The 25,971-nt window shown below is 38.5% G+C and overlaps 1 protein-coding gene across 10 annotated transcripts in view; it reads left to right on the top strand.

Moving 5' to 3' along the window:
* Positions 1-25,971, top strand: part of TPD52L1 (TPD52 like 1) — a 112,212-nt gene that overhangs the window by 66,452 nt on the left and 19,789 nt on the right. For 8 of the 10 annotated variants that reach the window (XM_017533363.2, XM_017533356.2, XM_017533369.2 and 5 more), the window contains exons 2-3: positions 4,260-4,375; positions 13,233-13,381. In XM_017533363.2, the coding sequence (XP_017388852.1) occupies positions 4,260-4,375; positions 13,233-13,381 (265 nt within the window). Of the gene's footprint in view, positions 1-3,875; positions 3,997-4,259; positions 4,376-13,232; positions 13,382-25,971 lie in introns of those variants that run through there. The other 2 variants (XM_037740245.1, XM_017533370.2) reach the window with 2 other exon arrangements.

The following is a 25,971-nucleotide window of genomic DNA, read 5'->3' as shown; positions in this document are numbered from 1 at the left end:
AGGTGAAGGGGAGGAAGGCAGCAAATCACACCGCCATGTGTGTACCTATGCAACAATTTTGCATATTCTTCACATGTACCCCAAAACCTAAAATGCAATAAAAATGAAAAAGAAAAGAAAAATTATCTTGGCTTAGTGATGGATGCCTGGAGTTTTGGCTACTAGGGAGGCTGAGGTGAGAGGGTCGCTTGAGTCTGGGAGGTCAAGGCTGCAGTGGGACGTGGTCCTGCCTCTACACCCCAGCCTGGAGGACAGAGTGAGACGCTATCTCAAAAAAAACACCCAAAACAAAGCTTAAAGAGTATAATTGGATTGTTTGCCACTCAAAGGATAGATGCTTGAGGGGATGGGTACCCCATTCTCCATGATGTGATTATTTCATATTATATGTATATATCAAAATATCTTATGTAACCCATAAATATATATACCTATGATGCGCCCAAAAAAATTAAAAATTAAAAAAAAATTTTATACAAATAAAAAAAGAAAAAAGTACAAAAAAAATTGATAATTTTATCTTACTATCTTCTATGATGGCCAGATATTACTTACGAAAAAGGAAATTACTTAGCATCGAAACTGGCTTCTGGCATAGAGAGAAGGAACGAAGAGATGATGAACGTGAATCAGCAATGCGCCATGTTTACTACTGTGTGTTAGCGTGTTGGCAGTGACGTCAGGGTGCCAATGGCACACTATTGATCCAGAAAAAAGGATGTGAACACCAGGGATTCAAGAGATGGGCCAGCTTCAGAGCTATACACACTGCAGCCATATTTTTATTCTCTTTATCTAAAATGTTCTGATTTTGTAGGATAATTATTTACCTTTCTCTTTGACTTCAGATAAAATCCATTTTCATTTGTTTAGTAAATAATCATAAGTACACAAAAAATATTTACAATATAAAGGTAAAGTGGAGAAAATACTCATGAACAGAAATTCAGTGTCCGGAAATGGAGTATGACCATTGACCCTGAAACAGTCCCAAGGCAGCAGTCCCCAGCTTTTTTGGCACCAGGAACTGGTTCTGTGGAAGATAATTTTTCCATGGACACAGGGTGATGGTGATGGTTTTGGGATGATTCAAGTGCATTACATCTATTGTGCACTTTATTTCTATTATTATTACATTGTAATAATGAAATAATTACACAACTCACCATAATGTAGAATCAGTGGGAGCCCTGAGCTTGTTTTCCTGCAACTAGATGGTCCCATCTGGGGGAAACGGGAGACTGTGACAGATCATCAGGCATTGCATTCTCATAAGGAACATGCAACCTAGATCCCTCCCAGGCACACTTCCCAGTAGGGCTCACTCCTCTGGGAATCTAATGCCACCACTGATCTGATGGGAGGCAGAGATCAGGTGGTAACGCAAACAATGGGGAGTGGCCATAAATACAGTTGCAGCTTTGCCAGCTCACACACCTCTCACCTCCCGTGGTGTGGCCTGGCCCCTAACAGGTAACAGAATGTTACTGGTCGGTGGCCCAGGGTTTGGGGACCCCTGCCCTATGGTAAGATCTTCCATTTCTTTCTCCATTTCCCCCTGCCTTGAGAAAACCACAGTCCTGAATTTTTTATTATTGCCTCTCTTTTCTTTTTATTTGAGACAGAGTCTCATTCTGTCGACAGGCTGGAATGCAGCGGCACTATCTCGGCTCACTGCAACTTCTGCCTCTGGGTTCAAGCAATTCTCCTGCCCCACCCAGCCTCCCAATGGTTTGGGGATGATTCAAGTGCATCTGTAGCTGAGGCTACAGGTGGGCGCCACCATGCCCAGCTAATTTTTGTACTTTTAGTAGAGACAGGGTTTCACCATGTTGGCCAGGATGGTCTCGATCTCTTAACCTTGCGATCCTCCCACCTCGGCCTCCCAAAATGCTGGGATTACAGGCCTAATCCACCACACCCAGCCCTTAATTCCTAAGTAATATTTCAGTTTTGTATGCTTTTGTACTTCATTTAAGTAAAATTATACTTACTCTTTTGCAACTTGCGTTTTTCACTCAATATCTTATTTCCAAGTTTTATCCATGTAATATGTATTGTCATCGTCCACTCATTTTGCTATTATCAAGTCTTCAACATGGAAATACCACAGTATAGTTATATATTGCCCTGTTTATGAACTTTTGGGTAACTTACAGTTTGTTGCTACTATGAAAGCTTTCATTAATGGCCTCTGATGTGCATGTATAGTAGCTAATGCTCATGCAGATTGTCTCAGGTCTATACATAGTGGAATTGCTGGGTTGTAGGGTGTGTGGATGTTCAATTTTAATAGATAAAATTTTAATAGGTAAAAATGGATTTTTTAAATGAAAAAGTAGATAATACTAAATCATTTTCAAATCATTTTTAACTATTTATATTCTTGCCAGCAATAGCAACATATTGATGCTATTTCTATCTCTGGATCTTGAGAGTTATTAGTAATGTCAGACTGGTAACTTTTTGGTAATCTACTGAGCTTGAAATAATTTAATTTGTATTTCCCTGAGCATCAGTGACGTCAAGCGTGTTTTCTTAGGTTTATTAACATTTGTGATTTCTGCCGATAAATCATCTGTTCCGGTCTTTTGGCCCGTATTTCTATCGGATTACTTCTGGTTTTAAAGTGGGTCTGTAAGAAGTCTGTATATGTTGGGAACAAATCTTTTTAATTATATATGTGCGAAATATCATCTTCCAATCAGTGGCTTGTCTTTTCATTTTCCATGTAGTGTGTTTGATAAAGAGACATTCTTAATCTTATTCATCCTTTCTTTCATGGTTTGCCTTCTCATGTCTTGTTTAAGAAGTCCCTTCCCACCCAGAGGTTCAGAAACACAAACTCCTAGATTGTCTTCTAAAATGTTTATGGTTTTGTCCATGTGAATAGTTGAAAGGTGTCCAATGTGTTTTTTTCTATAGGGATAACTGTTCTAGGACAATTTATTAAAAACCCTTCTGTTGTAGGACATTCTCCTTAGTTCAGCTAAAAACGGGGTTCTTGTCACCCGACCATGAAAGATTAGGCTTGCAGACACTTTGAAGGGTGAGAAAAATGGAATTCATTGGGCAAAGAGGGAAAGAAAAACTCAGTAAAGCAAGAGAGGTTCCTGTTAACAAGCCCCCATCTCACAGATGGAATTCTCAGTTACCACCCCGGAACAAGGAAGGCCAGGCTCCCACCCCCGGCAAACGGCACGAACTTCTGGCACGAACTTCCGTGGCTCAACCTGTTCTCCCAGTGAGCAGGCCGGTGGGAGTTTCTCCAGGAACCCCTTTGTACTTGGCTGTCTCATTTCCTTTCCCTGCAGAGGTGTAAATGCCAGCTCTGACTTGAATCACATCATAGATGAAGTTTCCTAGGAGTGTGGGCCTGTTTCCTGGGTTCCCCAGAGAACACAGGCATTTAAGTCAGCCAGATGTTGAGGGGCCCTATCAAGAAACTTGTTCATATTTTAAACGACTAGTCATTTATCTCACATAACAAGTTAGAAGCTTTCAGGGTTATCCTGGGGCACGATGATGGCATTGAGAACCCCAGCTCTTCCCATATTATCCTCTGCCAGAGTCATTTATCAGTAATGGTTCCTCACAGCCCCAGCTACTTCTAGCCGCACCTGCAGTGGAAAACAAAGGCCTTCATATTTTAAATTCTAACCTTGAGGTTGTTTTGGACCACCCAGGGAGTGTGCATTAAGTTGCAAGCTGCTTTCCCATACAGTCCCACTCAGGGTCATCAGTTCTCAGGGGAGGATTTTTTTTTCTGTCCATTCAGTGCTGAGTTTCAAGATGGGCAACTTGCCTTGCAGATCTCTGAGTGAAGAATTAAGTTATTTATTTCTAGTTCACCTTACTCTCAGGATGCAGCCCTGTGGGGCCTCCAATTTACACAGGAGTCTCACATTAAACTTGTCTCCATGGGTGGGCCTTGGGCTTTGTCCTCTGCCCCTGCACCCCATGAGACAGTGAAGAGCTGAGCTGGAATTCACCAAAGTGGTGAATGTAGACCTCCCTGAAAGCTTGTCCTGTTTACATCTCTGCCTTCCCATTTTCTCTTAATTTTTTTGGCTTCTTGGTATTTTTTACTTTATTGGAGCTCATCACACATTTAGGAGGATTTTTGTCTTTTCTGGAATTTTTAGTTGTTTTTCAGTGGGAGGGTCTGTCAGTGCATCTAGTCCTCCACACTATGGAAGCAGAAGTTGGTTTAAATTCACTTTAAAAATTGCATTCTGTTTTATCAATTTTGCCTAAAGGTTTGCTGGAGACTGAACCATTGCAAGGAAGAGATGAAGACGCAGTAGCCAGTGCTGACTACTCTAGCATGCTCTCTGAGGAGGAAAAGGAAGAGTTAAAGGCAGAGTTAGTGCAGGTATGTTTAATAATCTTATTGTTGCAATTTCTATCTCTGGATCTTGAGAGTTATTAGTTTGATACAAGTCCCATATTGCAATTGTGTTGTCTTTCATTTAATAAAATTTATAAATGAATACATTGCAAGATGATGCCTTTTTTCAGAGCATTTTTCTAATGTTGTCTATTACCTGTTGGTTACAGTTGTAGAACGAATCGTTGTGCTGCTTAAGCAACAATAATAACTAGTTTTAACTTTGCACTTCTTATTCTTTTTAACTATCAGAATACTATGGGAATAATAAATCAACTTAAAAACCTGTTGGAATTCATTCCAGACCATGTTATAGGTGCAAGATCCTTTTGAAGATGGGTTCTGGTTTTAGGTCAGCAACTTAGCTCAACAATTATTTTGAAATGATTTTTTTAATGAAAAAGTCAATCATAGAAGCAACCAAATTTATAAGTTGTATACTTTTTGGCAGAAAAATAAAGCTCTGGGGCGAGAGAGGAAAGCTTTGCTTCATCGAGGCCTCATTAGATCTTGTGTAGCTGCTGTGGGCATCTGGACCTAGAGAGGCGGAGGATGTTAGGCTCATTATGAATACAATTCTTTGTTTAAGGCTTTTGTTTGCAATACCCACTTTAGACACTTTGCTGAGAAGCCTTTACTTTCTAGGAGGAGAATGTTGCAGAAAGGGCTCCTTGAGTAGGATGCAGCAGCAGAGCCAGAGGACCCAAGGCCAGCATTCCCTCCCTGTTGTGTGTCCTGGCTCGTAGGCCAGGAAGATCCTGTTCCCTCAGAAACAAGGTTGCCTTCCTGCTTTGGCCTCTCCACAGGCTGAGAACAGAGCTCTGAGCTCCACCTTACCCTCTTCCTGCTTTGTCCACTCTGAACTCAGTTCTAACCTCCTGAGAATGTTTGTCTGTGACAGCTCAGAATAATGTTAAAGACTTTCAAGTGCTCTTACAAGACACACTCCCAAATTAATTTCATTTCAAAATAAAAAAGCAGCACATTCCTCTGGTTTCAGTAAGCACAGTGCCTCACATCTTTAGCTGGGTCTGTCTGTGGCCGCTGAATGGCTACGCATACCGCAGTGCACAGACCAAAGTTAGCATCAACAGAGAATGAACTGACTCCACATGTTCTTATGGCCTGAAATTCTGGATCATGACTAGTTCATGTCAACCGCAGGGTCCAAATGTCATGCTCTGCAGACTGGGGTAAGCCAACTGAGTCTCAGCTAAAACGTCACTCCATTGCGGTGATAATGCTAGTTTAAGTTCAGGTACAACGTCTATAACAGACCAATTGCTATAAAACGCCTTGATTTTTATTTTTCTGGGTGTTAGGATTACTGGGGTATATACATATGCTAATATATGTTGATTTTTGTACGTTCTCTATTTTCTAAATGTCAACGGTGAGCATGATATTACTTTTATAACCAAGAAAAAAGTAAGCATTGGTTTTAAATGGATGCCCCATGAATATAAAAAGCTAGAAGTGTTTTCAGAAATTCCTGTCTCATTTGGCCATAGTAATATACTTCCAGCACATTTCATTCCTAAGGGATTTTGAGCCTGACTTCGAGAAATAACACCAGACTCTTTGTTACTGTGTTCAGGTTACCAGGATTCATGTTTTGCACTAGCCTCCATGCTTCCTGGCTCTTATTTTTGGGTTCTTCAGAGATGAAGAAGTACCTCATGCTGACAAAGGTAGCATCATGACTTCCAGAGGCACACGAGCACAGCTGTCTGCCCCAGGCCCAGTGAAAAGCAGAGGAGGATCTTTGCGAATTTTCTTCTTCACATTTCTCTTTTTCCTCCTCCATGTCAGGCCACCTCTGCTTTATGCTCATTCTGTTTTTAAAACTGCTTTCCTTGCCCTTTTACAAGTGTGCTTGCAGATGTGTGGACACAGGAACTCAAGTTCTTTAATATCCCATATGCATTCAGATTTTACCTTCAGTGCTAGTTTTAATTTTAACAACGACACACAGAAAGGCATCTCTGCAGTCTCACTGCTGGCCTTATAAAGAACTGAAGCATTCTATAGAGAGTCAGCTCCTCTGTCCCAAATCTCCACAGAGATTCTTTATGGGCCCCTGGTCACAAGCAACTCCTCTCTCTGTCTGAGGGAAGATCCTACTGGGTCTGTTAGCTTCTTGGGTACCAAAGATACCTCGGAGAACAGCCTATTAGATGATGGCCTTGGAGTCAGGCACTCAACTGTGGTCATGATTCAAAGCAAGATCTGTGTGTACGGGGACTTCTGACCCCTGGCTGCTTTGTTGAAGAGTTCTTGAGTGTGCCAGGTGTCCAGGCTCCTCTTTGTTTCTTATCTCTCTCTACTTTCCTCATCTCCTCTGTGAAATAAATAATTCAAAATCAAAGCTGTTGGAACTTTAAATCATTTTGAGCCTTAAAGGAATGTAATTACGGGACCTGAGTCACATAACAAGCAGCTGTAACCCAGGCAGCTGTAACCTGTTTCTCTGATTATAGAGTAGCCTTTTAGTCACCTACATTGTTCTCTAAAATGTTATGAGACTGAAGGGCACCAGAGAAGACCTCTTTATTAGAGATTAACTTCTTCTTTCTTCTTTTACACAAACACCTTAGATTGTCTAAGATGGCATGTTAAACATATACTTCTAAATTGGAAAAGAAAAAGAAAACAAGCTGTAACTAATCAAATTGCTGTAACTCATAAACCAGCCACATATGGAATGTGCTGTAATCCTATTACACTTTGCTGTATTCTGCCTTTATAAATAAGACCTTAGCTTTTCAGTTTCAGAGCACTTACCCCATTCCTTTAAAGTCTGTATTTCCCAAATGTCTATAGTTAGCTTTTCACTTGGATTAACTCTTAAACTGGATTCTGATCCATTTTATTATTCAGATTGACACCTCCTACTGCTTTCTGGCTTTGTTGGATTTCTTCCTCCCAGCTTTCCTTTTCTTCCCTCCCCTCTGTCTTATATCCTGCATTACCTTGTCGATAATATTCCCATGAGGTTGTCCTTAGACTTCAACCAATCTCATAACTCCGTTCTCCCAGACAGCCAACGTATTTTTGTGTGCTTACCGAGTGCTGGCAAGAGGAAGACTTCTTTTGGTAGATGTAAAATAAGCCATTAGTGTCCAAAAGGCTTACATCTTGGACAAATTCAGCGTTTTGAAAGAAGAATCTCTTGACCAGGCATGGTGGCTCACGCCTGTAATTCCAGCACTTTGGGAGGCTGAGGTGGGGGGCGGGGGGATCGCCAGAGGTCAGGAGTTCGAGACCAGCCTGGCCAACATGGCAAAACCCTGTCTCTACTAAAAGTACAAAAATTAGCCAGGCCTGGTGGCATGTGCCTGTAATCACAGCTACTCGGGAAGCAAAGGCACGAGAATTGCTGCAGTGAGCCAAATTGCACCATTGCACTCCAGCCTGGGAGACAGTAAGACTCCATCTCAAAAAACAAACCAAACAACAACAACAACAACAACAAAAGAGAACTCTCTTTTAACATAACATGATCTTTAACTTATTGTTGTGGTCATGCAATATGTGTCTTTTTTAAAGTTCGTCAAGTGCGAGGCCAATATTACCTGTGATCTGGTGCAGTGGTTCATTCACAGGAGGTGTGTAGTTAGTATTTATAATTAACTTGAATTATTTTATACTTTAAATGAACATTTATATTTGTAAATGCCAAAAGTAGAATACGCTTTTTTTTTTAAACAAAACTTGTCAATAAATAAAGAAGTACTCTTTTGTTTTAGACATTTGTTCTCATTAGTCTTATTACCAGAGAGCTTTTCTGAGGTCTTTACACATCTGGGTTTTTTTCCCTCTCCCTTTTTAAATACACTTGCCCAATAATTCTGCGCCACTATCATCCCACTCCCACTTTAATTCCACTAAGCTGCATTTTATGTTTAGTATTTCATAATGTGTCTTGCCTTTCGAAAAGGATAAAGTTTTGGCATTAGTACTGTAAATTTGTGATTATATAACAACCGAATACTGCCAACGTCCCTGAGATAAGATGACTTAAGAAAAAATAGGCATTAATAGGAATAGGAAAAATACCAGACAGCATTATTAAGTAGGTAAAGCCTATTTTCATGCTCCATCGATCTCTCCTTTGACTCTTTCCTCTTCCTTTTGTATGTGTGGGTCCCAGACACCCAGTGCCCTCAATCTAACTGTGTCTTACACTTGCAAAGAAGTGCCTTAGGCTCTGGGCCTCTCTCTCTCTCAGGTCCTTCCTCAAGACCTTAACTCTTTGTAGACCCAGCTAGTGGATGGCTAATGTGTTCATAACCATAACATCTTATTATTACGCCCCTCCCAGACAGTATCTGCAGCTTAATCTTGGGTCTGTTAGCCAAAGGCAGGAAGAGTAGCCCAGAGAGGCAGACCTGAAGCCATGTGCATGTGAGACCAGATGTGGTTACTCCTCAGCAACATACTGATGATTCCTAGTTTATGAAAGAATTTTTTCTTCTGGGTTGCAGTTAGAAACTTTATGTAATCTAGCAGATAAAATAGAAAAATTTTTTTAGAAATTTCATACTGAAGCAATTCATTAGCTGATTCACACTAGTTAGTTCACTTTTTTTTTTGCATTTTTCTTAAGATAAATATATATAACATAAAAGTATCCATTTTCAAGTGACCCATGCAGTGGCATTTAGTACACTCACAATGTCGTGTTGTGTAACCACCACATCCGCCTGGTTCCAAAATATTTCCTCCATCCTGAAAGGAAACTTGCACTCATTAAGGAGTTGCTTCCATTTCCCACTTCCCAGGCTCTGGCAGCCATCAGGCTTCATTCTATCTCTATGGGCTTACCTATTCCTGATATTTCATGTAAATGGAATCATACAGTATGTGACCTTTTGTGTGTGGGTTCTTTCACTCAGCCTGATGTTTTGAGCATGATTTAGTATTTCATTGTTTTTATGGCTGAATCATATTCAATTTTATTTATCTACTATTATTTATCCGTCCATCTCTTGATGGACATTTGGGTTGTAGTCACCTTTAATCTATTGTGAATAGTGCTGCTATGAACATGTGTGTCTATGTATTTGTTTGATACACCTCAGAGTGGAATTGCTGGGTCCAGAATTAACTTTCTGAGAAACTGCCCAACTGTTTTCCACAGTAGAGGAACTATTTTACATTCCTACCAGTAATGTACAAAGGTTCCAATTCCTCCACATCTTTGTCAATACTTGTTATTTTCCTGTTAATTCATATTTAAATAATCAAGCTTAAATATCTAATCTTGGGCATAAATATTTTCTCCTAGGGAGTCAGGAAAGCAAAGAACTAGACCATTAATTTGTAATGAAGAAATAACTATTTTAAATTAAAAGGAAAAGACATATTAAATACTTTAATTCATTAATGTGATTTACTTCCACTTCATCTCATTCCAAATTTGATGTGGCTTACAGAAGTACTCACAATATAGAGTTTCCATACTTCTTGCATTAGAATATCTGAGGGTGCTTGCTAAATAACGTAAGTAGTCTGCCTCCAACAAATCTAAGGCATTGAACCCTTAGGGCCTTAAAAGGCAGCAGGTGCCTAGGAATCTGAATTTTAAATATGCTATCTTATTTAAAGTGAAGTTGAGAGCCTCTGAGATAACTAGACCAAATGATCTTGGTCAAATAAAGGACTGAAGTTCAGCAGCAGCAGCCTTTAAGGTATTTGTAATTAAACACCTCATTGTGGTAGGACCCTTGGCTCTGTACAATGAGAAGTGGTTGACCCTTTGGAACCTTACAAGTTAATGTAATTAAAGATTGCCTGTTTTTCCAACTTTGGGTATTTGCTTAATAGAGTTTTTGGCATATATTTAGATGTCTGATAAATATTCTGAATGTTTTGAGAAGTGTGAGTCTTCATATTGCATTGAAATGGTTAGAATATTATTATAGAATCTGAGAATACACCCAATTTAAATAGCTGACTCCATGTCTTCATTATTAGAGGCCTCTTCCCCATACACACCTTTTAAAGTATGCCTGAAATTTTAAATTATTAAGTATGGGACTTTATATTTCTTTTTTTACAATAATGTTTGGTAAGTTGGTCACCTTATGTTTCTCTCTATCACTTTTTGGGGATCAAGATTTTATTAAAAATTTAACAGTAACTTTGAATCCTTTACTCACTCCCTACCTCCAGATAACAAATGAATAATCCACAGCCCCCTGTGATTTTTAATACACTTATGGGACTCTATGGCTGTGAGGTTGAGACTATTAAGATGTTCAAGCTTCTTTCTCCTTGTGTACATCTGTAATTTATTTCAGCAAGTTAAAATTTTTCCCATTATATTTTTGCACAGCGGAAAATACAGTAACACTCAATATACCAAAAAACAAACAAAACAACAACAACAAAAAAACAGACTCCCAGTAATTTCAGTCACTCTAAATGAAAGAAAGCAGAGAAGGACTTTTTAATGGAGAATAAAAGGCTGACATGAACCCCAAGGATTTTCTGTGGCAAAAGAGCAAGAGATACAACCATGAGAAATATTGGGCAGCAGATTAAATGGAGGAGGACGCCTTGATAAAGATGAAAAAGAAATATCCCATGATAACAAAAGAATGGAGGCGTTTAATTTTAAAATAATAGTGTATTCTCATTTAATGGAGAGACTAAAATCATTCTTCTCTTTGGAGGTCCCTGAGTATACTCCTTTTGCAGTAATCAGTGTATGTATGCACACTGAAGACTCTTGCTCATCAAAGAAAGAGAAGGTTCTATTGATTATACTATGTTTGTAGAATGTGTAATTCATTTTAGAAAGATTTCCATGTACATATAAAAAATGTTCCATGAACATAAAGAAATGTATAATGTTAAGTTGCCAGGACATTTTGCTGATATTAAAAACCCCAAGATATTGTTACTTCTTACTGTGGTATTTTTAAGATGCTTGTGATTCAGTATTTCTGCTTGTTTTGCTTACGTCATTATTTGTTTATGTAAAGTTTCACAGAACCATTCCTGTCTGTTCACTACTGGGGCTAGTAAAAGACTGTGGTGGGTTTTTGGTTTTTGTTTGTTTTGCATGTTTTGTTTTTGCAGAGGCAGATGCCTTTCTTGAGCTGCTTTCCTAGGAGCTATGTCTCTGGTGATCCAAGGAATGTGTTTGCAAGATGACTGACAGGCTGACAAGGTTGGACTAGCTTGTGGTCCAAAGTAGAGTGATACTTTACATGTAAATGAGCCACAGTTACTCCTTTTAAAAAAAATTTAGTAAGAAATCTACTAAAGTGACAGACTTTTATTACCTCCATGCATAGGGAATCCTAAGGTAGTTCTAATGAATCTTTTCTGCATTAACAAGAAAAAGTAACAAGCATTTATACTTTTCAAAAAACAAAAATGTAAATGTAAGCACTGTTACCGGAGCAATAAGTTATAGAGTATAACAAATAATTAAAATCAAAGACTTTGTGGTTTAGTCAGATTTATCTTCACAGGATAAAACAGAGCTTTTCAAAATCTGAGTACTTTACAGAGCCTCTTTGTTAGAAATTACATTTGCAAGAGCAATTTTATAGTGCTGAAGAGATCTGCTTTTCTGTAGCACAGGGGAAAGAGGAAACATGCCCATACGAAGCCTTATACATGAATGTTCATAGCAGCTTTATTTGCGTTAGCCAAACCTAAATGTCCCTCAATAGGTAAATAAACAACACACCCGGTATATCCATTCAGTGCAATACTACTCTGTGAAAAAAGGGGAAGAACCATTGGTAATGCAGCAACATAGATGAATGTAAAATAACTATGCTGCAAAGCCAAGCAAAAATGAGTATATACTCTATGACTCAATTGATAGAAAGTTCTAGGAAATATCTGCAAACTAAACTCTAGGGAAAGAAAGTAAGTGAGTGGCTGTCTGGTGAGGGTGGATTGGGGAAGAGGATAGAAGAGGGAGGGAGGAATGACAAAAAGCAACTAAAAGGCGATGAATATGTTCACTACCTTGATTGTGATAATGGCTTCACAGGTAGATACATATATTAAAGCTTACAAATTATATATATACACTTTAAATGTCTGCAGCTTATTGTATGTCCATTATAGGACAATAAAACTGTTAAAAAGAAAATTATCACAAATCATTCCTTTACATACATCCTCTACTCCTGTTTTCCTCCCTTTCTTAAGGCTTTAGATTGGCAAAACCCCATTGCTTGCCAATTCTATTCCTGCACCAATGCAACTGTGTGTGGCTGGCAAAAAACTACACTGAGGCCAGGTGTGGTGGCTCACACCTGCAATCCCAACACTTTGGGAGGTCAAGACAGGAGAATCCCTTGAGGCCAAGAGTTCGAGACCAGCCTGGTCAACATAGTGAGACATTGTCTCTTTAAAATAAATAACTAAATAAAAATAAACACTGACTAGTGACACTTGTGAAGAAGTTATATAAAATAAGAGTACAATAGAAAACCAATTTTTGTTTAAAAATTATGTTTATATACAACTTATATAAATAACATTTGGAAGTTTAGGAACAAAAAATAAGCAATAGCTATTTCCTAGTAGGTTACTGCTGACTTTTATTTTTTTGTTTATGTTTTTCTGTACAATCTGACTTCTTTTTAACAAGCAGCATTGATTACTTCTCTAATGATTAAAATGAAAAATCCTGTTTCTACTTTGAGACATTAAGACTATCACCTGTATGGGATTTGTTTGGCAAAGCCGCACGTGGGATTGTAGAACTAGGAGGGTCAGAGGCTGCTTTGGAACACCCAGAGCTTCTGTAAGTATCCTTTTTTGCTGGTCTGACATTTTCCCCCACCATTTCCCCTCCTCCTTGTAGCTAGAAGACGAAATTACAACACTACGACAAGTTTTGTCAGCGAAAGAAAGGCATCTGGTTGAGATAAAACAAAAACTCGGCATGAACCTGATGAATGAATTAAAACAGAACTTCAGCAAAAGCTGGCATGACATGCAGACTACCACTGCGTAAGTATGATACGAACAGTGTTTTATTAACTCAGCCTGCTGGTTTCTCACTCTGTTGTGTTGTGTTTTTCATACAAGGCTGATTTGGTGCATGACGCTAGGAAAAAAATACTTTCTCTAGAAGCAAAGCAAAGAAATATGAATAATCATTAAGTACGTTGCATGTGAAGTAGACTATAAGGTAGCTTCATGAGATAAAACTTCATTCACTGAAACTCTATTTTCACTCAGACTACTTTCATTAAGTTGTTTAAATGTTTTTCTCTTTATATTTTTAAACATTTGTTAAATATACATATACTTTTTTTTTTTTTTTACTTTTTCTTATAAAAACTATGAATGGGAAGGTGTTTTCTGCTCAGCACACTTGACACTTATTATGTATGTCTTCCAAAAGTGGTTGGCAGTTTCAATATTGACTTGCTGGCAACTGATTTACAAAGAAAATCTTGTACTTCTGATCTTTTGTTTTGAATTTTTCATTCTCACTATTCTAGGGAATATTTAGAGCTGGGTTTAGACCAATAGAAATGGTTTTGGCTTTGCCATTATTGTCTTGTGTTAGGCAAGGTACAGAATAATATTGATTAATCTACAATCATACCTTTTTTATTAGATTATTCTCAAGTCGCATGAAATATTTAATGATGATGGTACTTTTCTAATGTTGTAAAATATTTTACCTGCCAGGGAGTCTTGTACCAAAGGGGAGTACCTCACATATGTGATGTGACTTTTCTTCTTTTTGTGTGTTGGGGGTTAGGGACTGGTGAGGAAATCACAGAGGCTTTATCCCTAGCCTTAACTTTCATCCCAAATTTCACCATCAAGAAATTGTCTTTGGGTTATGCATTTTCTTCTCTACTATCACACTTTGGAAGGGAAAGATATTGCTTTCCTAATACCTAAGTAGGAGTCAATTTTTCTGTCTTTCTCCTAGATATAGAGAGACCTGATAGTAGGAAGAGGTACAGCAATTATTGACAGCAATTATTTCAGTTTTGCCAGCAGCCAACTTTGCCTGCTGGTTCCTAAGAACTAAGGTGTAAGACTTTTTGCTCTTATGTGAAAATGTCCTTGGTATGAGGAGTTGGGTGTAAAATGAGCGTATCTCCCCAACTTTTTTAGTTTCCATAAGAATGAGAATGTTTCTCTCCCCCTAAATATGGCCTAGCAGTCCTATTCGGTTATATGCCTGTGCACCCCAAGAACTCAACTAGATAGGTTCAGAGCACAGCCCAGAGTCAGGCAGGATGGAGCCAGGGAGCTTGTCAGTTTATCTCCACAAGCTAATCAACCTTCCCCAACCTAATGATGACAATTATGCAAAAAAAAAAAAAAGAAACCACAAATTGATGTGCAGCAATTTAAAAGATAAATTGCAACACCATATGAACAATCTCCTGAAAGGATAACTGGATGTTAGGCATTAAATTAAATAAGCTTATCTGTTCGTAGTTTTGGCCACTGTCTTTCCACTTTGGTGGCCAATACCAACTAATGGCCCTGACAGTGGAAGGCTGAACAATCTTTAATTCTCTGGGTCTGGTCACCTCTGTATTTAATTCAGGCCTGAGGGCTTCATATTACACTGGTCTGAACTTCCCTGTGGGGTATAAGAACCAGGAAGACCTTCCTGCTTGGCCTTCCTAATCACATTGCATAAGTAAACTAATCAAATGAAAGGCAGGGCAATGCTGGCAATTCTGTTGCTGAAGGAGAACGGTCCCTGGCAGGGAAGTGGGAATGTCTAGCAGAGAGAGTGTCAAGTTTGTGCAAGGTCTCATTGGGGAAGAGAGGGGAGAGATTCATATTCCTCCTGGGACTGGAAGTAGGACTGGCAAGTTCAAGGAAGGTTTCTAGCCTCTTCTCACAGGGAATAATGTCTAATTTGTGTTTTTCCACGTTTGAAAAACAATTTTTTTTTCTTTTTGAGATGGAGTCTCACTCTATGGTCCAGGATGGAGTGCAGTGGCACCGTGTTTGCTCCCTGCAACCCCTGTCTCCCTGGTTCAAGCAATTCTCCTGCCTCAGGCTCCCGAGTAGCTGGGATTACCAGTGCCCACCACCACGCCCGGCTAATTTTTGTATTTTTTAGTAGAGATGGGGTTTCACCATGTTGACCAGGCTGGTTTTGAGCTCCTGACCTCAGTTGATCCACCTACCTCGGTCTCCCAAGTGCTGGGATTACAGGCATGAGCCACGGCGCCCAGCCACAAGTTGGTTTTATAGCCAGGTGGTCTACTTAATGTAAAGCATTTTGCTGGATGAGTAGCCCAGATTTATTTCCTGGGGTTATGGAGTTTAGAGTCTAGTTAGGAAGACAGAGTTTGAGTTTTATTGTTGTTGTTTGTTTGTCTGTTTGACAAAATCCTGGACAAGGAGGATAGAAAGGATTTGGAGAACAGACCAGCAGTGGTTTCCAGGTGGATGATGAAGGAAATAGCAGGACCCAGTGTGATATCTAGGTCTTTGACTTGGGCTAGACGTAGACATGAGTGAGCGTCAGAACTGTTTACTAGCATTGTGGTTAGGCTCACCGTTGCTTGGGTTGAAATCTAGGCCTTGCTGCATTCATGAAGGCAGATCATCTTAATACCAATCCCACAGGTAGTGAAGATTCATTCAGTAAGTTAACGTTTGTAAAGCCTGCAGGACAGCCTCTGACACTCTGTTGACATCAAGTGATTATTTGCTGCTGTGAGAAAGATTCAGAAACAAGTCTGGAGGAGAAGCCCAAGAATTTGTTTTGGCTCTATAATGTCTGAAATGCCCAGGATATAAACAAATTTATAGACTGAGAGGACAACTCAGTGGAAAAGTTTAAGGCAGAAATGGACATTTGGGATTCATCGAGCGCTGGATGACTAGATGAGATTTCCTTGGAGATTACTTAATAAATATAAATGGTCACGAACTCACTAACCTTTTGGACTGAAGTGAACTTTCCTTTGTAGGGAAGAACCAATCCCTCTCTTTAAGAGTAGACATAAGTCTATCAACCATAAATTTTGGGAAAGGGTCTGTCTCCAACCCTTTCTTCTTAGTTACTGAGGGAAGGCAGAGGGCCTTAATTATATGGAGAAGCGATAACAAAATCTGTATCCCTCTGAATTAATTAAACCCCTGCTCTTAGTGTTGTTCATGATACCCATTCCAGAACAAAATCTACACCTCATATGATGAAAAATTTGATGTGAAGAAATGATGAGCTGTTGATCGGGTTAGGTTGGGTAGAATTAGATTTCAAAGCACTAAAAAAAAATTGTAGCTGTCAGAGGATATGTGTGATTCCCAGAGGCAATACTTTGCATACTGATTAAGCAATCATGACCTATTTAGTTTGATTTATAATGAAAAGAAAATCTATGGCGTGTTAATGAAAGATCTTGGCATATTTCAGTCTGCAGTGGGTTTCAAATTGAAATAGGCCTCGGTAAGTAGGAATAATTACACGGCAGACTAAAATTATCTCCTTTACAGAAAGATTCCAGGAATATAGGAGCAGGTCAAGAGATCATCAGTATCCATGGTTTCTTGTTGCTGTTGTTCTTGTCATAGTTTTTTACTTGCCTGGATTTGTATCTAAGAACATTCAAAAAGTCCTCCTCCCCTTTTGGTTTTCTGCCGCCTTTTTATGTTGTCATTAGACTTCAGGGACACATGGGAGAGGTGGGTGACTTTGGGGTGAAGAAGGAGGAGAAGTCAAATATCTTGTGTAGGCAGCAGTAGAATCAGGAAGTGCAACTTTATGGTGGACTATTCAAAGCAGTGGGCTTCATTTATTCAACAAGTATTATGCTTTGCTAAGCCATAAAATATCCCCACTAATCAACTCCTCTGAATTGTGCCACAGTGTAAATGGTAAGTCGACAGTGGGCAGAGGTTTTAGAAAGGAATTTAAACTATTCCATATTTTTGAAAAGCTTAATAACTTTATCCTATATAAAGAGGACTAAAAGCCTTACATTCAGCATTTTAAAAATGCACAGTGCTCAAAAGTTGAAGTTTAGTTTATGATTTATTTACTCCTTGATTTTGTGCTTCTAAGACTTCCAGGACATTATGATAAGGAATTCTTATTATCTCTTTTTATGAGGGAGCCTGGTTGTAGCACTATTGAGTTCAGAAGTGCCAGTGAAGAATAAAGACCTAATTTTAAAAGATGTACATACCCAGTCTCTCACATGGTTGTTCATTCTTTTTACCTTCAAGCTTTCATCTTATTACGTAAGGCAGGAAATAGATTATTTTTTTCTGGATTCAAGCGGTAAATTTATGTTCTGATAATATATTTAGGGAGCCTATGGAATAAAATAATCCTAAATGATTTTTTGCATCTTTGGTGAAATGCTGTGTATTCAACCATTAAAGGAATACTTGCTTTTAAATCTCATAAGAGGAAACATATTCATGCTATAAAATATCTTCTTATAAAAAGATGAATTTTTTATTTCTTCTAGTTTTATGCAGAAAAAATGCTTTAAGTGAAAACAATTTAAAAGACAACATGCTTTGTCCTTTTGATTATTAACACTGATTTTCAAATTAGTAAAACAAGTCAAGAGGACTTTGCATGAAAAGTCAACAGAACGCCTTTTATTTGGCTTGCAGAGACCCTTACCTTACACTACTGGAAATCCACCTAAGTTAGTGTGCTGGCCAAACAGCTAACCCTGTCCTTGCCAATAAACACTATCCATTCCAGCCAAACTGAGTCTGAAAAGTAAAGCCCACTTTCCTGTTGACTTTCACTGAAAAACAGGAAGTTTACATGTACTCAAAACCAAACATCTCTCAGTGAACAGTCTTAAATGACTTAAAGCATGTGACATGCTCTATGAACATTAGCTGCCATTGCCATTGCTGCCAAAGAAAGGCAAATGTTTAACTATGAAAGTAATGGCAGCTAATGTTCAGCCCTAGGCCAGGTTTGAGCCTCATTAGGAAGTACAGGTCCCTACAGGGGTATTGTTTGCTAGAATGGCTTTAGAACACACAAGGGCAGATTTCTCTTCTTTCACCTGAAAGCTTCAGTTGTTCTCCTGAGGCAGGAGTTTCACATTGGAAACTCCTGATTCTGCTCCTGTAGCTGAAGTGAGGACAGGCACAGAACACAGACTTGAAGCATATACTTTCAACGTTTCTGCCACCTAATACACAACTGACAGCAACTTGAAGATATCTTACACATTCCTGCTTTTACTTAAGGAAAACTTACTGTTCTTGTGCTTTATCAATTATGTAAGTCAGCAATGGTGAACCTATATTTAGCTTAAAGTAAGAGAACTAGCAATCTGAAATGCTAAATACTATTTCCATTTAAATTACAAGATTGTCAAGTCAATCAGAATATTAGTATTTAAGTTGTTTTTCATTGTTTGAATATTATAGCACATAGTTTTATATGATAGGACTGAAAAACAATTTTAAGTGTTAAGAATGTGCCAAATTCCATGGCATAATAAAGGGAGTAAAATGCAATATAGCATCGAGTGCTGTGACTCGCACCTATAATCCTAGCCCTTTGGGAGGCCGAGGTGAGAGAATTGCTTGAGCTCACGAGTTTGAGATCAGCCTGGGCAGTGTGGTGAAATCCCATCTTTTTTGGCATTAAAAAAAAACAAAACTTTTTTTTTCCATTTAAAAAATGCAAAAAATTAGCCAGGCATGATGGGTATGCCTGTAGTCCCAGCTACTTGGGGGACTAAGGCAGGAGGATTGATTGAGCCCGGGAAATGGAGGCTGCAGCGAGCCGTGTTCACCCCACTGCACTCCAGCCTGGGTGACCAAGTGATACACTCTCTACAAAACACACATACACACACACACACACACACACACACACACACACACACACACCCCAAATTCTTTCGGTTGATAGGAGTGCTTTTTTTCTAAGATACAGGCTCCTAGCTTCTGGATGGGGATCTATATTACTCATGCAATTTTAAGATCAAATTCAATCAGGATGCAGCATAAGCAATATACAACTCCTGAGGCAGGCACCATTTGCTTAGACCAGGCATGTCCACTATCTGGGTTTCTCTGGGCCACACTGGAAGAAGAATTGTCTTAGGCCATACACAAAATATGCTAACACTACGGATAGCTGATGAGCTAAAAAAGTAATAGTAATTTTAAAAATTAAGAAAAAATTGTAAAAAGAATCTCATAATGAATTTGTGTTGGGCTGCATGCAAAGCTGTCCTGGGCCACACGCGACCCACAGGCCACGGGTTGGACAAGCTTGGCTTAGATGATGGTGTGAGTGGTGCTCCTTGTGTTTTTAAGTACTTGGAGCCCAGTGGCCTATTTCTCATGGGGTCTCTGGTCACTTTGTTCCTGGAAATCATTTCCATACATATAACCCTTTCTCACTGTTTACCCTTTGGAAATCTCTTTCAATTGTTGATTTCCAAGTCATAAAATAGCAACTAACTGTTTTCAAGAAATGTGATGGTTAGCTGGGCTCAGTGTTGCTTGCCTATAATCCCAGCTGCTCCGGAGGCTGAGGCAGAAGGATTGCCAGAGTATAGGAATTCAAGGCCAGCTTGGAAAACATAGGGAGACCCCATGTCTGTCTCTGTCTCTGTCTCTCTCTCTCTCTCTCTCTCTCTCTCTATATATATATATATATATATATATATATATATAAAAGGAATATGATGGGTAGCCCAGAGAAGAGGTGTAAAAATGTGGGAAAAATGTGCATCTTAGCATTCCTGAAATACAGTATTATTTCTCTTCCTGAACACTGATGCTATAGAAAGCTGACCCAACTCACCTCAAATGTCTATTATCTTCAAGACAACAAGACATTTTAATGGAAGGCAGGCACCCTGGACTAGGCTCTAGGCTTACCTGTGTCGCTGAAGAGTCACATAACTCTATTGGGCCTCAGTTTTATCATCTATAATCTGAAGGGATTCAGCTCCAATGCCCTTCAGATTTAACATTAAATAATTCTCAGAAATAAGGAGTCCTAAAATCTTTAACACTGCATTAAACTACCCATATAGCTGAATTTTACTTTAAAATTTCACATAGAAATAGAGTTGTATTTTTCATGGTGGGCATTATTTATTAAAATTATTAATATTAGAAAATATTAATGTTATTAATATTGGTGAATATTAACATCCTAAAATCAGATTACTGTATATGCTTATGTCCCATTTTGCTATAGAAATGTGTTTAAAACACAACATAGCTACCACCTATTTTTTATATATACTTCTCTGTAGCTAGCTATATTTAAATTATGCATTAAATTCAGAATGTCACACACACAGAAACAAGTGTTTAAAAAATCAACTCTTAATTCAAAACATTCTCAAATATATGAAGTTAAACTATATGGAACACCTTACAAGAAAAGTAAATATTGGGCCTCATTGTAAGAATTCTTGAAGAAATGTGGAGCCAACACAAGAATGAATTCTCTAACCGGTAGCCAGTCCCAGCTTCATGCAAAGGCCACAGAAATTGCAGACTATTTATTTACTTTTCTCCTGAGTCACCTTTCAGGCCACACAGAGTCAGTGGCAGGTGGATGCGCAATAGAGTTTCTTCCTTTCCTCCACCCTTCCCTGGTTTCCTCTTTCCCCTTATCACTCCCTTCTCCCTAGGGCTCAGTCCATTCTGCAGGCACCAAGTGGTCAAAGCCCCAGGGACCTCTGGCCTTGATTGGATAGAAAAAGGTTCCTTTTACAGTCTTCCCAAGGGTGCAGGCTTAAGTCTTTTGAATTCTTCAAAATGGGACATTTAAAATACAGCACAACCCTTTTCTTGCCAAATTTGATGGCATCACAAAGCAGAACAGCTAGAGCAGAGGCCCTAAGGTAGGAAGGGGCATTGTATGTTCCAGGAACAGTGAGAAAGCCACAGGGGCTGGAGCAGAATGAAGGAGTAAGAAGAGATGAGAGGGGACCAGGCTGTGTAGGGCCATCAGAAGGCCCACCAGGTGGACTTTGACTTTTCACTGTGAGTGATATGCGGAGCCAGTGCAAGGTTTTGAGCAGAGACCCACTCCAATTTTATGCTTTAATGAGTCCTTCTTGGTGCAGTGTTGAAAAAGGACTGTAGAGAGGTAAGGTAGAAGTATGGAGTTTAGTTAGGAAGTGATTGCAAGAGCCCCAGTGAGTGATGATGGTGGGTTGAACTAAGGTGGAGAGTAGTGTAAGCAGAGAATAGACTTCACATCTATTTGGGGTTTCCTGATGAATTTGATTTGGAGAATGAAAGAAATAGATAGGTCAGAGATGGTGCTAGTCTCCTATTGGGGCATTCAATAGATGGTTCTGTTTCCTTACCAAAACACATGATAACATTTTGCACAGGAAAAAAACAGTTTTTCTTGATGCTTTTTCAGAATTGTGATATCAGTAAAGCTCTGGATTGGGCCTAATTCTGAATCACAGTCCATAGTGTAAGAATATTTCATCAGCATATAATACTATACTTTCCTCACTTCCAAAATGTATGAACTCCATTATTTAGTTATTTAGAGACAGAGTCTTGCTCTATTGCCAAGGCTGGAGTACAGTGGTGCAATTTCAGCTCACTGCAGCCTCTGCCTCCTGGGTTCAAGCGATTCTCCTCCCTCAGCCTCCCAAGTTGTTGGAATCAAAGGTGTGTGCCATCCAGACCGGCTAGTTTTTTTGTTGTTTTTTTTTTAATTTTTTTAGTAGAGATGGGGTTTCACCATGTTGGCCAGGCTGATTTCTAACTCCTGACCTCAGGTGATCCACCCTCCTCAGCCTCCCAAAGTGCTGGAAGAACAGGTGTGAGCCACCACACCTGGCCTTGAACTCCATTTTTAATGCCCTTTTCACCGATCTGATTTCATTACCCAGTTACTACTTACGAAACTTTTGTCAGCATCCTAAAAATATAACTGTGGCAGGAAGTCCAGATTTTTCTTTATTTATTTGAAAATAAGTCCTCTAGTTTTTAAGGCTGAAGCTGCCACTTTTAAGTCTTGCTTTCTGAGTCTAGTGAATCCAAGTGTTCAAGACACTGCTTTAGTAGCAGACTTCTAAAGAATTCGCAGCACATGCCATTTCAAGGTCACACCTCACTAAAATCTTCTAATGATGATTGATGTTACTTCTAGTCTTTCACATTTTTAGTACCATTTTAACTGTCCTATCACTAATGACAATTTAGATAACTTTTTATCTTTTTAAATTGTATTTCAATAGTTTTTGGGGAAAAGGTGGCTTTTGGTTACAGGAATAAGTTTTTCAGAGGTGATTTCTGAGATTCTGATGCACCCATCACCCCAGCACTGTACACTGCACCCAAGGTATAGTCTTTGATCCCTCACCCGCCTCACACCCTTCCCCACAAGTCCCCAAAGTCCATTGTATCATTCTTATGCCTGCGTCCTCACAGCTTAGTAGTTCCCACTAGTGAGAACATACAATGTTTGATTTTCCAGTCCTGAGTTACTTCACTTAGAATAATCGTCTCCAACTCCATCCAGGTTGCTGCAAATGCCATTATTTCATTCCTTTTCATGGCTGAGTAATATTCCACGGTATGTATGTGCATATATATCTATATAGATAGGCAGATATAGATATATTAACATTTTCTTTATCCACACATCAATTGATGGGCATTTAAGCTGGTTCCATAGTTTTGCAATTGCAAATTGTGCAGCTATAAACATGCATGTGTAAGTGTCTTTCTCATATAATGACGTCTTTCCCTTTGGGTAGATACCCAGTAGTGGGATTGCTGGATTGAATAGCAGTTACGCTTTTAGTACTTAAAGAATCTTCACATTGTTTTCTATAGTGGTTGTAGTAGTTTACATTCCCACCAGTGGTGTAAAAGTATTCCCATCTTACCACATCAATGCTGATGTCTATTATTTTTTGATTTTTAAATTATGGTCATTTTTGCAGGAGTAAGGTCTCATTGCAGTTTTAATTTGCATTTCTTTAGTGATCTTGAGCACTTTTTCACATTTGTTGGCTATTTGTATATCTTCTTTTGAGAACTGTCTATTCATGTCTGTATTAGTCTGTTATCATGCTGCTGAGAAAGACATACCTAAGACTGGGTAAATTTATAAAGAAAAAGAGGTTTAACGGAGTCACAGTTCCACATGACTGAGAAGGCCTCACAATCATGGCGGAAGGTGAAAGGCATATCTTACATGGAAAGAGGAGGAAGGAGAGGCAGGAAAGAGAGAATGAAAGCCAAGCAAAAAGGGAAACCCCTTATGAAACCATCAGATTTCATAAGACTTATTTACCACCACAAAAACAGTATGGGGGAAACCGCCCCCATGATTCAGTTGTATCCCACCAGGTGACTCCCACAACACATAGGAATTATGGGAGATAAAATTCAAGATGAGATTTGGGTGGGGACACAGGCAAACCATATCAATGTCCTTTACCCACTTTTTGATTTTTTTTTTCTTCTGATTTGTTTGCATTTCCTGTAGATTCTGGATATTAGTCCTTTGTTGGATGCATAGTTAGTGAAGATTTTCTTCCACTCTATGGTTTGTCTGTTTACTCTGTTTATCATTTCTTTTGCTGTACAGAAGTGTTTTAGTTTAATTAAGTCCTATCTGTTTATATTTATTTTTGTTGCATTTGATTTTGTATTCTTGGTCATAAACTCTTTACCTAAGCCAATGTTTAGAAGAGTTTTTCTTTTTTTTTTTTTTTTATTGAGAAGAGTTTTTCTGATGTTATCTTCTAGAATTTTTATAGTTTCAGGTCTTCGATTTAAGTCTTTTATTCACCTTGAGTTGATTTTTGCATAAGATGAGAGATGAGGATCCAGTTTCATTCTTCTACATGTGGCTTTCCAATTATCCCAGCACCATTTGTTGAATAGGGTGTCCTTTCCCCACTTTATGTTTTGTTTGCTTTGTCAAAGTTCAGTTTACTGTAAACATTGGCTCTATTTCTGTGTTCTCTATTCTGTTCCATTGTTCTATATGCCTATTTTTATACCAGTACCACGTTATTTTGGTAACTACAGCCTTATAGTATAGTTTGAAGTCTGGTAATGTAATGCCTCCAGATTTGTTCTTTTGGTTTAGTATTGTTTTGGCCATGTAGGCTTTTTTGGGGGGTTCCATGTGAATTTCAGAACTGTTTTTTCTAGTTCTGTGAAAAATGATAATGATATTTTGATGGGAATTGCATTGAATCTGGAGAGTGCTATTGGTAATATGATCATTTTCACATACTTACTCTACCTATTCATGAGCATGGGTTTTCATTTGTGTTTCCATTTGTTTGTGTCATCTATGGTTTCTTTCAGCAGTGTTTTCTAGTTTTCCTTGTAGATATCTTTGACCTACTTGGTTACGTATATTCCTAAGTGTTTTATTTTTTATTTTTTGCAGCTATCGTAAAAGGGATTGAGTTCTTTATTTGATTCTGAGTGTGGTCATTTTTGGTGTACAGCAGTGCTACTGATTTGTGTACATCGATTTTGTATCCTGAAACTTTAATGAATTCATTAGTCAAATCTAGGAGCTTTTTGGATGAATCTTTAGGGTTTTTTAGGTATACAGTCATATCGTAGGTGAACAGCAACAGCTTGACCTCCTCTTTTCCAATTTGGATGGCTTTTATTTTACTCTGTTGTCTGATTGCTCTGACTAGGACTTCCAGTACTATGTTGAATAGAAGTGGTGAAAGTGGGCATCCTTATCTTGTTCCAGTTCTTGACGGAATGCTTTCAACTTTTACCTGTTTAGTATGAGTCTGGCTGTGGATTTGTCATAGATGGCTTTTATAATTTGAAGTATGTCCCTTCTATGCTGATTTTGCTGAGAGCTTTAATCATAAAGGGATACAGTATTTTGTCAAATAATTTTTCTGTCTATTGAGATGATCATATGATCCACTTGATCATGGTGGATTATCTTTTTGATATGCTTTTGGATTCAGTTAGTATTTTGTTGAGGATTTCTGCACCTATGTTCATCAGGGCTATGTTTTATTTTCTTGTTATTTGCTTTCCTGGTTTTGGCATTACATTTGGTGATACTGGCTTCATAGAATGATCTGGGAGGATTTTCCTCTTTCTCTGTCTTTTGGAATAGTTTCAGTAGGGTTGGTACCAATTCTTCTTTAAATGTCTGATAGAATTAAGATGTGAATGGATTTGGCCCTGGACTTTTTTTAATTGGCATTTTTTTATTACTGTTTCAATCTTACTACATATGATTGATCTATTCAGAGTTTCTATTTCTTCCTGATTTCATTTAGGGGGTTATATTAATATATTTCCAGGAATTTATCCATTTCCTCTAGATTTTCTAGTTTGTGTGCATGAAGGTATTTGTAGCATCCTTGAATGTTTACATTTCTATGATATCAGTTGTAATATCTCCCATTTCATTTCCAGTTGAGCTTATTTGGATTCTCTCTCTTGTTTTCTTGGTTAATCTTGCTAATGGTCTATTAATTTGTTTTATCTTTTTGAAGAACCAGCTTTTTGTTTCATTTAACTTTTATATCTTTTTTTGTTTCAATTTCATTTCATTCTTTTCTGATCTTTGTTATTGTTTTTCTTCTGTTGGGTTTGGGTTTGGTTTGCTTCTG

Source organism: Cebus imitator, unplaced genomic scaffold (genome assembly GCF_001604975.1).
Source record: "Cebus imitator isolate Cc_AM_T3 unplaced genomic scaffold, Cebus_imitator-1.0 Scaffold81, whole genome shotgun sequence".
NCBI lineage: Eukaryota > Metazoa > Chordata > Mammalia > Primates > Cebidae > Cebus > Cebus imitator.
The sequence above is the reverse complement of the archived record's forward strand: the minus strand, read 5'-3'. Positions and strand labels throughout refer to the sequence as shown.